The sequence below is a fragment of the Chrysemys picta genome, chromosome 1, assembly GCF_011386835.1.
Source record: "Chrysemys picta bellii isolate R12L10 chromosome 1, ASM1138683v2, whole genome shotgun sequence".
NCBI lineage: Eukaryota > Metazoa > Chordata > Testudines > Emydidae > Chrysemys > Chrysemys picta.
This window is the reverse complement of record NC_088791.1, coordinates 353,508,643-353,524,984: the sequence shown is the minus strand read 5'-3', so window position 1 is coordinate 353,524,984 and position 16,342 is coordinate 353,508,643. Positions and strand designations below refer to the sequence as shown.

The 16,342-nt window shown below is 46.4% G+C and overlaps 1 protein-coding gene across 1 annotated transcript; it reads left to right on the top strand.

The window, feature by feature from the left end:
- The first annotated feature begins 11,418 nt into the window (after positions 1-11,418).
- Positions 11,419-12,492, top strand: LOC135982119 (olfactory receptor 52R1-like). The gene has a single exon (XM_065587388.1). The coding sequence runs from the start codon at positions 11,419-11,421 to the stop codon at positions 12,490-12,492; it is 1,074 nt and encodes a 357-aa protein (XP_065443460.1).
- The last annotated feature ends 3,850 nt before the right edge of the window (positions 12,493-16,342 follow it).

The window sequence follows — 16,342 nt, the reverse complement described above, 5'->3', positions numbered from 1 at the left end:
CCTTCTCTGCACGGGGAGGGTGTCGAAGGGATGGAACTTCCCCAGAAGAGGGAACAGAGAGAGGAGGAGTTGGTTTAGCCCTTTAGAAACACACAGACTGAATGAATCAGAAGAAGCTGGGGTAGGAGAGAGGCACAAGGGCAGGAGAGGGGATTCTTTGGTTGCAGGGCTGTGGCTGCAGCAGAGAGACAGTCTCCAGCTGGATGAGAAGCCATGAGTTGCAGGAGGTGGCTCTGGACTCCTTAGAGGGCTCTACCCAAATCCCAAAGAATGCTCCAGGGTGGTGAGAACACTGAGGCAGGGAATGGCATGCAGCTATTGTATTGTGTTTATCTAGACCTGGGTATCTCTTGTGCTGTCTAAAGGGGAGGAATTGTTTTATCACCTCCTTTTCAAAGCCTGGGTCTGTTTGCTTTAACGATCCTGTGCCCCAAAGAGAGAAACTGGAAATAGAGTGAGCCCAAGGGGAAGCTCTGGGAAGGGTGTGCTGAACCAATTGGAGTGTCTGGGGGAGCCAGGCTGAAAGTAGACTCAGGGTCTTGGCGTGCAGGTCTCCACTCCCAGAGGGAGGTGCTAGAATAGAAGCTGCACTCCAAGAGTGGGCCTAGAAACCCAGAGCCAGAGCAGGGCTTGAACATGACTCAGACTCAGGAAAGCTTAAAAGCACACACGGATCCAGCATGTGGGTTCCAAACACAGCCATCTGGTGGGTGTCCAGCCACAGGAGCTTGAGCAGGACTGTGACAGCAAACCTGGAGCTGCTCCATTGATGCCAGGTGATTGTGAGTGGAAGGAGAGTGGGACTGGGTGATCACAAACCTGCGGAAAGGTGTCCACAAGATGGTCTCTTCACCCAAATATGGCTCCTGTACCTTCGGTGTTTCCCGGAGTGCTCTGGTTCTCAGACTGATCCAGCCGGGGTCCCTGAAGGAAATGCTTCCTGAACCAGGCAGTGCCAGCTTTGGGGCCGGGAGAGGGTTTTTCTCTCCCTTGGAAAGTGGTCCCCAAAATGGAAGAGGCCTGGAGTCCCTGTTCTAGTGAGTTTCATCCCTAATTCAGCAAAACAGGGAGAGGGAATCCAGGCTGGTGGAGCAGGAGGGGCTCAGTGAAACCCCAGTACATCTTGTGGCATCCCAGAAGGGGGGACCAACCCATCACAGCCTCCAATAGCTGCTCCGAATCAAGGGGCAGCACAAGATCAGGAGTGAGGATATATTGTACCTAGAACTGGCCCCATAAACTCTGTCACTTTTGGCAGCTTTCTCACTGGGGAAACATTACTAGAAAAAATGACCGGTAAATTCTGTAGTGGGCATTTGAAGAAATGTCACTCTATGGCCAGTGATCATGTGGGTGTCAAAACTTCAGTAACACAACAAGACTGCGAATATACAACCAGACCCCTTTATGCACCTTCCCAGAGACAGATCCAGACAGTGCTCGGTTTGGAAGGAGGCTACGTTCCTTTGTGACAATATATCTGTTCATCTAGTAATGTGTGTGAAGTTGAGGTTGGACAAATGCAGGTGATAATCGCTGAACAAGGAAAGTGAAAGGGACATTTTCAGGGGGTCACATATTGCACATGTGATGGATAGTGGGAAAACACTCTTTCATTTTCCTTTGCTCTGTACCTCAACTTGCTTTTCTCCTGTGGAACAGAGCAGAATTGTAGTCTTTTTCTGTACATGGTTGTATGTCTTATTTAAAAATACAAATTTAGATATCAGAGAGCTCTAATTTGATAGATATATTGTTGTGACACTCTGTACTCCAAAACAACATCCTGGCATCCCCATAATAACCACTGTTATATAATTGAAACAATTCTAGTATAAAATATGTCATTTCAGGTGTCTATGTTATGGTTTGCTGAATATGATTATCCTATTTGTATGCATGTCTCATTTTTGTATCTGAAGTTATCAATATTGACTATCTGCCTGTATTTCAAATGTGTTTGCTCCTGTGGTAGTTCCCACAAGGTAGTTTACATCCAGTCTAGCCAGCACATTGTGAATGGACAATTCAAGTTGATGGCCCATCAGAGAACACAATGGGCCATGGAAAACATTTATCCCCACCTGATGGACTTTCTTGTGGACGTTCTAGCCAGATTATGGGTTATGGCCTCTGCTATGACTCATTGAAGCATGCAAAATCATTTCATCATCTCATCTGACACTAGACTCCATCCTCTGCCTGTAGTTTTCCACTTACGGTGCTGGGATCTTTGTTTGGGACAATGAAGTTCCCTCCACATGGCAGAAATTATAAAAGGGGGAAGTGACATCACCACTTGGCCTCATTCCCCCACCTTACTCAACACCTGAGAACATGGTTAGAGGAAAAAGACTTTGACCGAGGAGGGGGTCCCAGGCTGGCAAGGAGAAATCAAGGCATGTGTATGGAAGATTGGTGAACTGTTTGTACCATCAGGGTAAGACAATGCTTGATTCAAATCCTGTCTAGTTTATAGAACTCGGATTGTGATTTTGTAGATCCTACTGAAGAGGTAGTTGTTCGTTAAAATGCTAATGAAACGTCACACCGAGGGGAAGAGGTGATTCCTTGGGCTGGTAAGACACACAAAACAGCTGTGCAAGAGCTGCTTGGAGAAGACACATCTCTTATCCCAGAGAGCACAGATCACAACCCGCTAGGAAAGGGGGGTGGGGGTGGGCAAGGTCCAAGTGCTGGGAATGGGGATCCGGGGAAAGAGGGAGAGAAAGGTGTTGGTGGATTTTTTGCATGGGTATAACCCTGGGATTGGGAAGCAGCTCCACAGAGGTCCTCTTACATCCTTATCTCACCAGAGCCCGGAATAACAATACCCCAAACATAACCTTTGACTGAGATCTCTACTGAAAGGGACACTGAGGGAAAAGGAAACCCAGTAACTAAACACATGCTAAGGTTAAGGGAGGAGTTGAAAGACACAAATGGTATTGAACAAACAAACTGCCCAAGCAGAAGACGTAGTAAACTAAAAACACTTAGCTCTGGTCTACACTGTGGGGCGGTGTCGATCTAATATACGCAACTTCAGCTACGAGAATAGCATAGCTGATGTCAACGTATCTTAGATTGACTTACCTCACGTCCTCACGGCGCGGGATCGACTGCTGCCGCTCCCCTGTCGACTCCGCTTCCACCTCTCGCAAGAGTACTGGAATCGATGGCAGAGCGATCGGGGATTGATTTAATCACGTCTATAATAGATGCGATAAATCGACCCCAGATAGATCGATCACTACCCACTGATCTGGAGAAATCCCTACCTGTGATAAAAGATTTGGTGGTGTTATTCAATCTTATTTGCAAAGACTGATTATCCTCTCCATATTGAGGGAGGGGGAGACTGGGTAATAAATTACACTGGTCAGGCTTCTGACCATGGCGTGATGATACACCTCTGGGGTCCTAGGCTGGAGAACCAGGGTAAATTGGCAGGAGCCTCTCTTGTTGGTTCATGAGTGGCTAGTGAAAGCAGTCATGTAACTGCAGCTGGGTGTGTCCCTGTCCGTGTATGGCTGTGTAAGTGCAAGAGCTGGAGATGATTGCAGCATGTCACAGCATCACAGTACGAGATGGATCCCAGATCGGTATGCCAGAGTGGTCAGTGGTCCCCCAGTTCAAGGTGGCACCCCAGGGAAATCCATCACATCCACCCAAAGAACAGGCCCTGCTACAGCATGAGTCCATTTCCTTCTTTTCATGCGCTCAGTTAGTGATGAAGAGACCCTGGTTACAGTAGGCAAGTCAGGACTCCTGGGTTTTGTCTGTCATTCTCTGTGTGACCGCGGCAAGTTCACATTTCCTTTGCCTCAGTTTACCTATCTGTATAATGGGGATATGTTCATAGTGACTTTCCTTTCTAAGTATTTTGAAGATCCTTCAATGAAAGGTGCATGGTATGATGACAGTTACTGAGGAGAATTACTGGTCTCTGAGCCCTTAGCGATAGCTCCATGTGCCTGCAGAAAGTGCTCGTGTCTCCCCTCAGGCATCTTTCTCATAAGAACATAAGAATGGCCACACTGGGTCAGACCAAAGGTCCATCTAGACCAGTATCCTGTCTTCCGACAGTAGCCAGTGCCAAGTGCCCCAGAGGGAATGAACAGACCATGTAATCACCAAGTGATCCATCCCCCATCGCCCAGTCCCAGCTTCTGGGAAAGAGAGACTAGGAACACCATCCCAGTCCATCCTGGTTAATAGCGAGGGATGAATCTATCCTTCATGAACTTATCTAGTTTTTTTTTGCAACCAAATCCCTAGATCTGTTTTAGAGATTAAGCAGAATTACAAGGGGGACAGTAGAATACCCTACATCTGCCTAGTTACTCACACCTTACTTTGAAGCATCTGGAGCCAGGCCTTGTCAGAGACAGGTTCCTGGGCTAGGTGCACATCCATGCATGTTTAGGAACCCAAAGTGTCCTGACTTGCACAGGTGCTGAGTATCCACAAGGCCATAGAATCATAAGAGATTAGGGTTGGAAGAGACATAGGTATTATCCATAATTTTATTACTCATCCACTATAATTGTTAAATATACACAATTTCACTGAGCAGCCAATTCCTCTGTGACTCAACACAGAGCTCAAGAGTTCTCATCTCCCTTTGGGAAGGTCCCTTAATTACTGTTTACTCCTAAAGCTGGATAAAGAGCACAGAATCACAGACATGGAAAGAGAGTCATTGGCTAGAGTGTCTCCAGTGTCCAGCCTGTTTACATCCAGATGCCGCTTTGCCCCTAGATGCTGAGCGAATTACCCTGGGATTGCACAGAGCTCTGTTATAAACAGTGCTCACCACTGTATCGGCTCTCTGCGTGGGATATTGCTGCAGATGCTGGGGTGAGAAAGGTGTGGGACACGGCTACCTGAGGGGGATTCCCAGGGAAGATACTTCTGTCTCAGACTTCACAGGTACCCATCTGTCACTGAAGAGCTCACCTGCTTGACAAACCCAGTGCAACAACAAGCGCACGGTGGGATAGAGAATAGGTCTGTGGTCCTTTCTGCTCTGCAGAGCCGATAAACATCCCAAGGCACTTTTCACAGGTAATGAGTTTGCGCCAGTATCATGGGCCAAAATGTCCCTTTCTGCTGATGAGCTCCAGCCCCAGGGCAGCTGCATTTCAGTGGCACAGTGAATCCTTGAGCATGAAAGGTGTTACTAGATGTACAATACAAAGGCCAAAGTCTGAGGCCCCGGCCCATAGTTTACTCAGGCCCCACTGAGGCAAAACTTTTCTTGGAGAAAGAACTGAATAAAAAACTCAGTAGCCAGCTGTGTTTTCATGCACAGAGACTGTCACCTCCTCCTCTCACATCTCAGAGCTCTGGCTGTTAATGGCAGAGAGGGATGGGGGATTACTTTTCTCCTCTGGAAAGCATGGAGGTCCTAGTGGTCCTCACTGGAACAATTATAAGAATTTTTCAACATGGGCAAGACATCTTCTCTCCGAGCTTAATTCGAGAAGGCAGCTGAACTGTTAGGTCTGAAACTTTGAAAAAATAATTCAGCCTGAAACAGACACCCAGCATGGGAAATTTCAGTCCAAATGCTTCAAGTTTGGTAAACTTATAAGCAACTGAAAATGAGGTCTCCTAATTGAAGGTGTCAGACAGCCTTACCGAAGGGTGGTGCCCCCAGCACTGCCTACAATGGCCAATCCATTTGAAAATCCCATTCAGCTAAGCTCTTTGCTCCAATAATGTCTCTGGCAAGGAGTTCCACAGGCCAAATATGTATTATGTAAACAATTTCTTTTCTCAGTTTTATATGTTCAGACTTTCAATGTAATTGAATGTTCCCCTGTTCATGTTTTGTGAGACACAGTAAATATAAATGCCTGATCTACCTTCTTTATTGATAGAGTCATAGGATATAAGGGACCATTTGATCATCCAGCCTGACCTCCTGTATGACACAGGCCATTACATTTCACGCAGTTACCCCTGTATTGAGCTCCATAAGTTTTGTGTGACTAGGACCTGATCTAAAGTAGGATTTTACATCATGGAATCATAAAGCCACAGGGTGAGAAGGGACCACAAGGGTCATCTAGTGTAACCCCTGCCGAGATGCAGGATGTGATCTGTCTAAACCATTCCTGGCAAGTGACTATCCAGCCTCCTTTGGAAAACCTCCAGCTAAGGAGCTTCCACAACTTCTCAAGGCGTCTGCTCCTTTGTTCTCCTGTTATTACAGTTAGCAATTTTTTCCTGAGGTTTAATCTAAATCTACTCCTCTGTAGTTTGAACCCAGTGCCTCTTGTCCTGCCCTCAGTGGCAAGAGAGAACATTTTTTCTCCAACTTTTTTGTGGCAGCCTTTCAAGTATCTGAAGGCTGCTGTCCTGTCCCCTGCTTATCTCCTCTTTTCCAAACTAAACATACCCAGTTGCTTCAGCCTTTGCTCATGTGGCTTGTATTCCAGCCCTTGGATTCTCTTTGTCTCTCAACTCTGGATCCTTTCTAGTTTCTCTACGTCCTTCCTATGGATTGGTGACCACGACTGGACACCGCACTCCAGCTGTAGCCTAACCAGTCCCGAGCAGAGCGGTACAATCACCTCCTGTGACTTGCATGCTGTGCCTGTGTTAATGCAACTAGCCCGAAATTTGCGCCTTTTTTTTAAAGTAAATACATCCACCCCCCTGTATAGACAGCATGAGGTTTAATGAAGAATTCTTCCATGGACCTAGCTCCCACCTCTCGGGGAGGTGGATTACCTGCACTTACCGGAGAACTCCAGTCGTCGGTGTCAGTAGTGTCTACACTGAAGCGCTACAGCAGTGACACTGTAACATTTTAAGTGTAGATGAGCCCTTAAGCAGATCTTCCAGAAAAGCATCCAGTCTGGATCTGCAGAGATGGGGAATTGTAGAATCCACCCACTTCCCTTTGCAGTTTGTCCCAATGATTAATCACCCTCAGTGCTAAGCATTTGGCCTTTTTTCCACCTGGAATTTCTCTGGCTTCAGTTTCCAACTACTGGGTCTGGCTCTGCCTTTCTCTGCTAGATTACAGAGCCCATTATTACCCACAGTTTTCTACCCACGGAAGTCTCCTCTTCATCGTCTTTTTGATAAGATAAATAGATGAAGCTCTTTAAGTCTCTCTCTGTCGGGCATTTTCTCCAGCCTCTAAACATTTTTGTGGCCCTTTTCTGCACCCTCTCCAATTTTTCAACACCCTTTTTGGAATGCAGACCCCAGGACTGGACGCAGTCAGTTTCACCAATGCCACATGCAGAGGTAGAATCCTTCCCCTGCTCCAACTCACCACTCCCCTGTTTATGCATCCAAGGATCACATCAGTCCTCTTGGCCACAGCATCGCACTGGGAGCTCACAATGAGCTGGGTGTCCAGAATGACCCCTAAAGCCTTTTCAGAGTCCCTGCGTTCCATAATACAGTGCCCTAGTCTCTGGGATGGGTCTGCATTCCCTGTTCCAAGAGGATCACTTTGCATTTCTCTGTATTAAAACATTTTGTTTGCATGGGCCCAGTTCACCAAATGCTCCAGATCAATCAGTGTGCCCGCCCTGGCCTCCTCACTGTAATAATCACTCCGTCAATCTCTGGGTCATCCTAAAATTTTATTTGCAGTGATCAGAATCATAGAATATCAATGTTGGAAGGGACCTCAGGAGGTCATGTAGTCCAACCCACTGCTCAAAGCAGAACCAATCCCCAGACAGATTTTTGCCCCAGATCCCTAAATGGCCCCCTCAAGGATTAAACTCACAACCATGGGTTTAAGCAGGCCAATGCTCAAACCACTGAGCTCTCCCCCCCCCCCCATTTTCCATTCCCTTCTAGACCATAGATGAAAATATTGAACAGTATTGGGCCTAGAATTGATTCTTGCAGAACCCCACTAGAATCAGCCGCATTCACTGACAATGGCCCATTGACAAGAGCTTTCTGGGATCCTTCAGTTAGCCAGATTTTAGTTCATTTTACATGTGCTCTACTAATATTGTAGACTGTTCCTATTTTTTTCTGAATGTTTTCCCCTACTAAATGAAGTGCCTCAGATAATCAAACTTTATTGCATCTGTGTGGTTTCCTTGATCAACCAAACTTGTACCCTCATTAAAGGATGAAATCAGGTTTCTTTGACAAGACCTCTTTTCCAGAAACTCTTTTGTTGCCTGGCATTAATTATATTCCTAGACTTTTTTTTAATCTAATCCCATACCAGCTTTTCCATTGTTTCCTAACGTTGTCAGATCTTTTTTTAAATATTTCCCTTTCTTTTTTAACATAATTTACTTTTAACACAGTACTGTCCTGTAGTTCCCTTTTGTTGTTGTTGTTGTTTTTTGTTTTGTTTGGCTCTGCTGCTGTCTGATTGCGTACTTCTGGTTCCAAATGAGATGTGTGGTTGATCGGTCAGTTCATAACCCTGATGTTTGTAACTCTAAGGTTCTATTGTAGATGCTGTTTATTATCCTCTTTGACCACTAATCACATCTTAGGTGATATGACTGACTTAGAACAACGCTTCCTTAGCTCTCGTCCCCTAACACCCCTACTCTACTTGCGCTACATTGATGACATCTTCATCATCTGGACCCATGGAAAAGAAGCCCTTGAGGAATTCCACCATGATTTCAATAATTTCCATCCCACCATCAACCTCAGCCTAGATCAATCCACACAAGCGGTCCATTTCCTGGACACTACTGTGCTAATAAGCGATGGTCACATAAATACCACCCTATACTGGAAACCTACTGACCGCTACACTTACCTACATGCCTCCAGCTTCCATCCAGGACACACCACACGGTCCATTGTCTACAGCCAAGCTCTAAGATATAACCACATTTGCTCTAATCCCTCAGATAGAGACAAGCACCTACAAGATCTCTATCAAGCATTCTTAAAACTACAATACCCACCTGCTGAAGTGAAAAAACAGATTGACAGAGCCAGACGAGTACCCAGAAGTCACCTCCTACAAGACAGGACCAACAAAGAAAATAACAGAACACCACTAGCTGTCACCTTCAGCCCCCAACTAAAACCTCTCCAGCACATCATCAGAGATCTACAACCTATCCTGAAAGATGATCCTTTACTCTCACAGATCTTGGGAGACAGACCTGTCCTCGCTTACAGACAACCCCCCAACCTAAAGCAAATACTCACCAGTAACCACACATCACTGAACAAAAACACTGACCCAGGAACCTATCCTTGTAACAAAGCCCGATGTCAACTCTGTCCACATATCTATTCAAGTGACATCATCATAGGGCCTAATCACATCAGCCATACCATCAGGGGCTCGTTCACCTGCACATCTACCAATGTGATATATGCCATCATGTGCTAGCAATGCCCCTCTGTCATGTACATTGGCCAAACCGGACAGTCTCTACGCAAGAGAATTAATGGACACAAATCTGACATCAGGAATCATAATACTCAAAAACCAGTGGGAGAACACTTTAACCTGTCTGGTCATTCTATGACAGATCTGCGGGTGGCTATCTTAAAACAGAAAAACTTCAAAAACAGACTCCAACGAGAGACTGCTGAGCTGGAATTGATATGCAAACTAGACACAATCAACTCAGGATTGGGGGGAGGGATAGCTCAGTGGTTTGAGCATTGGCCTGCTAAACCTAGGGTTGTGAGTTCAATCCTTGAGGGGGCCACTTAGGGATCTGGGGCAAAGATCAGTACTTGGTCCTGCTAGTGAAGGCAGGGGGCTGGACTTGATGACCTTTCAAGGTCCCTTCCAGTTCTAGGAGATAAGATAAGATAAATAAGGACTGGGAATGGCTGAGCCATTACAAACATTGAATCTATCTCCCCTTGTAAGTATTCTCAAACTTGCTTCTTATCAAACTGTCTGTACTGAGCTATCTTGATTATCACTTCAAAAGTTTTTTTCTCTTACTTAATTGGCCTCTCAGAGTTGGTAAGACAACTCCCACCTGTTCATGCTCTCTGTATGTGTGTATATATTTCTCCTCAATATATGTTTCACTCTATATGCATCCGAAGAAGTGGGTTGTAGCCCACTAAAGCTTATGCTCTAATACATTTGTTAGTCTCTAAGGTGCCACAAGTACTCCTGTTCTTTTTTAGGTGATATGAGTACATCATACCGCTTCTTTCCAAATGTAGAACAAAAAATAAGTATTGAACACATCTACCTTTTCTGCAACATTAGCAAGTTTCCTTTCTCTCTCTAGGAATTGGCCTAAACCTTTTCTCGGATTTCTTTTGTTCTTAATATACTTAATAACCTGCTTTTTGTGAACCTTAGCCCTGCCAAGCATGGGTTTCCCCCTGATATCTCTAACGTCCTTTATCAGTGTTCATAAGTTGTATTGCTTGCTATCCATGTCCCTGTTTCCCATGTGTTGTATATTGCTTTCCCCACCCCTAATAGCTGCCTTCCGTTTGTCACTAAACCAGGTTTTTAGACAGAGTTGTCCACTTCCTTGACTTTGGAATTGTGACTTTCTAGTTATGTAATAAATGCTTCCAATAAAATTTCCTCTTTTCCTTCCCAGTTTTCTGTCTAATTTTTTCCTCCCAATCCATTTTGCTGATAATTTGCCTCATATTTGGGGAAGCACAAAGTGTCTACGGATATTACTGGTTGGGAACTGTTCTCTGTTTGTCCATTTGGACATAATCACTTCTATTGTTTATTTTCCTCTCCTCTATCCTATACCCCCTTTTTGTCTTTTCTCTAAACTAAACAGTCCCAGACTTTCAGGCTGCCCACATTCCACAGCCTCCCCCATTCTGAAAGCCTGTCTCGGAAATCCCCTTTCTTTCTGCTGTATCCTTTATAGAGACTGAGTGACCACAACTGAGCGCGTGTCCAGAGCAGGTTATTCTCCATCCCATTTCTGAGGTATGAGAACATTGTCTTTCTTTTACCAGTACTGCAAATGAACAGGTGTTTCTGTGGATCTTCTATCAATGACGCCCAGGACTTTTCCCTGATGCTTGGTCTAGCTGGGATGTTTCCCCCAGTACATGTATTGGCAAAGCTTTGGTTTTTTTCCACTCTCAGATTTTGAGCAACCGGTTAAATAGGGAATTCCCTGCAGCATGGGATCTCTAGCCTGGTATTCATTCATTAAGGAACAATTATGGATACCAGTATCCACACTCTGGGTTCTGCTGGTGCCCACTAAGGATTCCCACACCACAAAATGTAGGAATTACTGACACATGGAGCACCATAAAATATGGAATTGGCATTAGTAGGGTCAGTGTTTCATAATTCATTTATCTGATGAGAACGGCCTCCAGTAGTGCATATAGTGTCTCATACTAACATTTGTCTCTCCATCCAGGCATTTCTACTGCAACCATCACCCTAGACCCTGGGCACATACAGGAAGTCAGGGGAACGTACGGTACATGCAGGAGACACCGTTCTGCCTCAGAGTTGGATACCTTCTCCCCTACTCCATGTCAAATTCTAACACAACCGACTTCACCAACCCCTCCACCTTCATCCTGTTGGGCATTCCTGGCCTGGAGGCGGCCCATGTCTGGATCTCCATCCCCTTCTGCGCCATAGATGTCATAGCCTTCTTGGGGAACTTCACCATCCTGTTCATTGTGAAGATGGAGCCGAGCCTCCATGTGCCCATGTACTATTTCCTCTGCATGCTGGCTGTCACAGACCTGGTCCTGTCTACGTCCATCCTGCCCAAAACGTTGAGCATTTTCTGGTTCAATTCCAGGGAAATAGATTTCAGAGCCTGCCTCACCCAGATGTACTTCCTTTACTGCTTTTTAGTGATGGAGTCTGGGTTCTTCATGGCCATGGCTTTGGATCGTTACGTGGCCATCTGCCACCCCCTGAGACATTCCACCACCTTGAGAAACTCCGTGGTGGCCAATATCGGCCTAGCCGTGGTACTGCATGGTGGCATCATCATACTACCCTCTTTCCTCCTGGTAAGTCAGTGGCCATATTGCAGAACAAACATCATTCCCCACACGCACTGCGAACACATGGCTCTGATGAAGCTGGCCTGTGGTGACATACACGTCACTAGTTACTATGGCCTATTTGTGCTATTCTTTGTGATCGGTGTGGATGTGTTTTTTATCACTGTGTCCTATATCCAGATCCTCAGGGCCATCTTCAGCCTCCCCACAAAGGACGCCCGGCTCAAGACTTTTAGGACCTGCGGCTCCCACCTCTGTGCCATCTTAGTCTTTTACATCCCAAATCTCTTCTCCTCTCTCACATACCGTTTTGGCCACAATGTGCCTCTATATTTCCACGTTCTCATTGGCAACGTGTACCTCCTCATGCCCCCCATGATAAACCCCATCATCTATGGTGTGAGGACCAAACAGATCCGGGACAGGCTTCTCCGGCTCATTACTCATAAAGGGACTACATTTTTCTCTTGCTGCTCTGGCTCTCAGACCACGTTCCGTGCAGATCTGGGTGGTAAGCTGGTGCTGGGCCAGTGAGAGACATTAAATCATTTCCTGACCTTAGTCTGCTTTGTCAGCGTGACAAACTGGGGAATGGGTCTGTGTACAACTCATTAACTCATAGAGTTGCCACCTTGCTAATTTCTGGTAACGGGACCCCTGATGTCCTGCCCCCTGCCCTGCCTCTCCCTCCAATGCCCAGTTTCTGCTCCACATCTCATCTCAAGGCTCCACCCACTTCTGCGCTTTTCCCCACAAGGCGCTGACCCTCTCGCTCACTCCTCTTCTCCCCCCGTCACTCGCTGAGTCTCCCTCACCAGCTGAGTTCCCTCTGCTCTGGGGCTGAGACAGGATCTGCTGCAGCCTGACAAGGAGCCTGCAGGGAGTGCAGCAGCAAGCCGTGCTGGGGCCCACAGGCCAGTCAGGAGTGGAGAGGGACACCAGGAAATCACGTAAAAGCAGCTGAGGGTTGGGAGCAGGTTGAGTGGCTGGTGGGTGAGATTGTGCCTCATACAGCTTGTGGGCCCTAAAGCTTGCCTACAAAGTCCTGAGGGAAGAGACCATTGTGTGCCTTATTTCTTTAGCTTTCAGATCCCATTTGTTACTCCCGGCTGGGAGCCTGTAGCAGGCTGGGTCCCTGCAATGGGGATGGGCTGGGACCCCTTTGCCCTGAGTCAGGCCTTGGGGGCCATGCAAGGGATTAGCTTTGAAGCTAGGTGGACAGCAGCTGAGAGAGGTGGAAGGACAATCCCCTGTGTTAGCTGGGAAGGCGGGATGCTGAGCAGAGGCCGGGGTGGTGTTGGTAGCTCACAGGGAGGGAGATAAACGGCACAGCTACCATTAGCCAGCTATTTACACAATTACACAGCACCGTATCTGGAACTACAGGGCACCCATTGCCCAGGGGCTGAAGCTGAACAGTGAAGCTGAGTCTAACATTCGCTCTGTGTGATGCTTTTGATCACTACATCTACAATCTCTTTATCTAGGCTGCTAGCAGTATGATCCCCATGTCATGGACGGACTGAGCCATGCAGAGGTAAAGTGATTTACCCAAGGCCACACAATGAGTAGGTGGTAGGGCTGAGAATAGGAACCGGGAGTCCTGACCCCCCAACACCATTGCTCTGGCCACGAACTGGCACTGGTCCTCTGATACCAGTACATCACCATTAATCAGAACTTCAGACACAAAGATGATACATGTATATAAACAGGAGAGTCATACCTAGCAAATCATAACTTTTCCACTGACCTCTGACAGGATATACTTTGTACAAGATTTGTTGCAATTGCACAACCGTAGTAGAAACAATGATTTCTTAGGAATGTGTATTTCTGCAATATCGGCCCTGGTCATGCCAGATTCTGTGAGCAGGTCCTGCTGTGACATTATTGACAAAAACAATGACTGTATAGATCATTGTTACAACCATTGTTATATATTTGCAGCAAATATTGTACAAAGGTTGTTGTGTGAGTTGTCTATGAAAAGATTATGATTTGCTTATGTTTATGCTATCGGTATATGTGTAACTTTTTTGTAGTTGAAGTTATGAATATTGACTATGTACTTGTATCTTAATGTGTTTTGATTGTAAGTAGCCTCAGTAAAGCATTTGGTCAGCTTCTTGAGAAACGACTCGTCTCAGTAAGTGCCCAATCAAGAAACACTTAACTGAGAATGGACTTTGCCAGACGCCAATCCACATCTGAGCTTTCTTGGGATAGTTCAAACTAACATGTAAACAATGGCGTCGGCCTGCAAACTGAGTCATGCATGGACATCTGACTTGCCCATGTGATTCCAAGGTCCATCTTGCTGCTGTATTTTCCACAGTAAGAACAAAAGGGGTCCTTCCACAGGGTAGAGAATATAAAAGGCCCTGAGAAACCCTCCGTTTTGTTTTCAATTCTGCTTCTAACCTCTAGAGCATGGGTTCTCAAACTGGGGGTCGAGACCCTCAGGCGGTCGCGAGGTTATTACATAGGAGGTCGTGAGCTGTCAGCCTCCATCCCAAACCCTGCTTTGCCTCCAGCATTTATAATGGTGTTAAATATATGTAACCCTTTTGCCCATTTAAGTTGGCAGCAACAAGGGCCGGGTTCTGTATCTAGGGGTTCCGTTTCAATAACACAATGCAAAACTGGCTCGAGCCCCCACCCAGTGACCTGGGACAATTACATACCACCCCCTGGGCGCCTCTAAGAGGCAATACTTCCCCTCTCGCAAGCACGGAGTCTGAGTGTAGCTGAAAATGTTTAATAACATGAGGTAAACGACATCAGCATTAAATTGGAAAAACACCACAAACAGGATTCATAACACAAACCATGAGCAAAAAAAAAAAAACCACCCCAGCAAAGTGGGTTGTGTCCTTTCCCTTTGGTTCTTGAATCCCACAACCCCAAAATCACCCAGAGTCCCCAAAATCCAACAACCCCCAAAGTCTCTGTCCCTGGTCAGTGCAGCCCCAGAGTAAAAGGGGGGCACGCAGGGTGTTATGGGGCACCTTACGTGATCCGAGGCCGGCCGGCCGTCTCTCCGTGGGGTTCCGCCACAGCCTTCACCACGAGCCAGTCCACTTCCTGCCGTCACACAAACTGCTCCGCTCTACAAGCTGCTCCGCTCTGTGACCTGTGAGCCCCTCCAGCCGTCCCCGCAAACAGCTCCGCTCGCCATTCCTTGGGCCACTCCAACCGCCCCCGCAAGGCTCCGCGCCGCTCACTGCTCCTCCAGTCGTCCCCACAAATTGCTCCACAAGCTGCTTAGCAATATAGCTTCAGGCTCCCGCACTTAATAACTTTAACTCTTGCGTGATTTCACGTCAGAGTAGGGGAGCCCTAGTGCTGGTGCACTATTAACCCAAAGTGAATTCAGCTCTGCAGCCTGTAACTAGACTTCTAATGGAATCAAAGTTAACTGTGATATTCAAGAGTGGAGAGAGAAGATGGTGCAATTGGTGTTTCAAGCCCTCAGAGGGGAACACATACCCTCAGATACAAATACCTGTCAACATCCTCTCTGAATTCACTGTGTTTTGCAAACCATGCCCCTTGTAAAGCAAATGCTACTTAGGTAATGGTGAATGACTCACTCAGTCCTTCTGTCATACAACAGTTCCATTGGCCTTGATTCACAGAATCAGGGTAACAAAACTTTATTCTTCCTGCCCCAATAACAAAGAAACTGGGGATCCCACACCAGCCGAAGTAACCACTTTGAGTTGCTGCTGTTTCATGCCAGGCGAGTGGGTGTGCCTATGCAAACAAGATCAGCCCCTGGAGGTCTTTTCCACACTCGCCATAATTCACCACCAGATGTCAGGGTAGAGCTCATCCTGACTCTGCTTGCATCTATAAAAAAGTGTTTTTAATTTATTAGGGGGGTGAGGTTTGCTATGTGAAAGGAGTCACCACTACAAAAGTTTGAGAACCACGGCTTTGGAGAAACCTTGTTACAAACTGAAGCTCTGAACAAAGGACTGATGACCCATCCCAGCTGTGGATGTTCCAGAGACTTGATTTGAACCTGCAGTTTATTCTATCCCTGCTACAATCCTGACTCAATAACGTTGCCATTACTGTATGGAATTGATTCCATTTAACCAATTCTAGCTCTCATCTCTATTTCTTTCTTTTTATGAATAAACCTTAGATTTTAGATTCTAAAGGATTGGCAACAGCGTGATTTGTGGGTAAGATCTGACGTGTATATTGACCTGGAACTGGGGCTTGGTCCTTTGGGATCAGGAGAACCGTTTTTCTTTTACTGGGGTATTGGTTTTCATAACCATTCGTCGCCATAACGAGTGGCCCTGGTGGTGATACTGGAAAACTGGAGTGTCTAAGGGAATTGCTTGTGTGACTTCTGGTTAGCCAGTGG

What these genes read in the sequence shown, in the direction of transcription:
- LOC135982119 (XM_065587388.1), top strand. Translation starts at nt 11,419, where the DNA reads ATGCAGGAGACACCGTTCTGCCTCAGAGTTGGATACCTTCTCCCCTAC.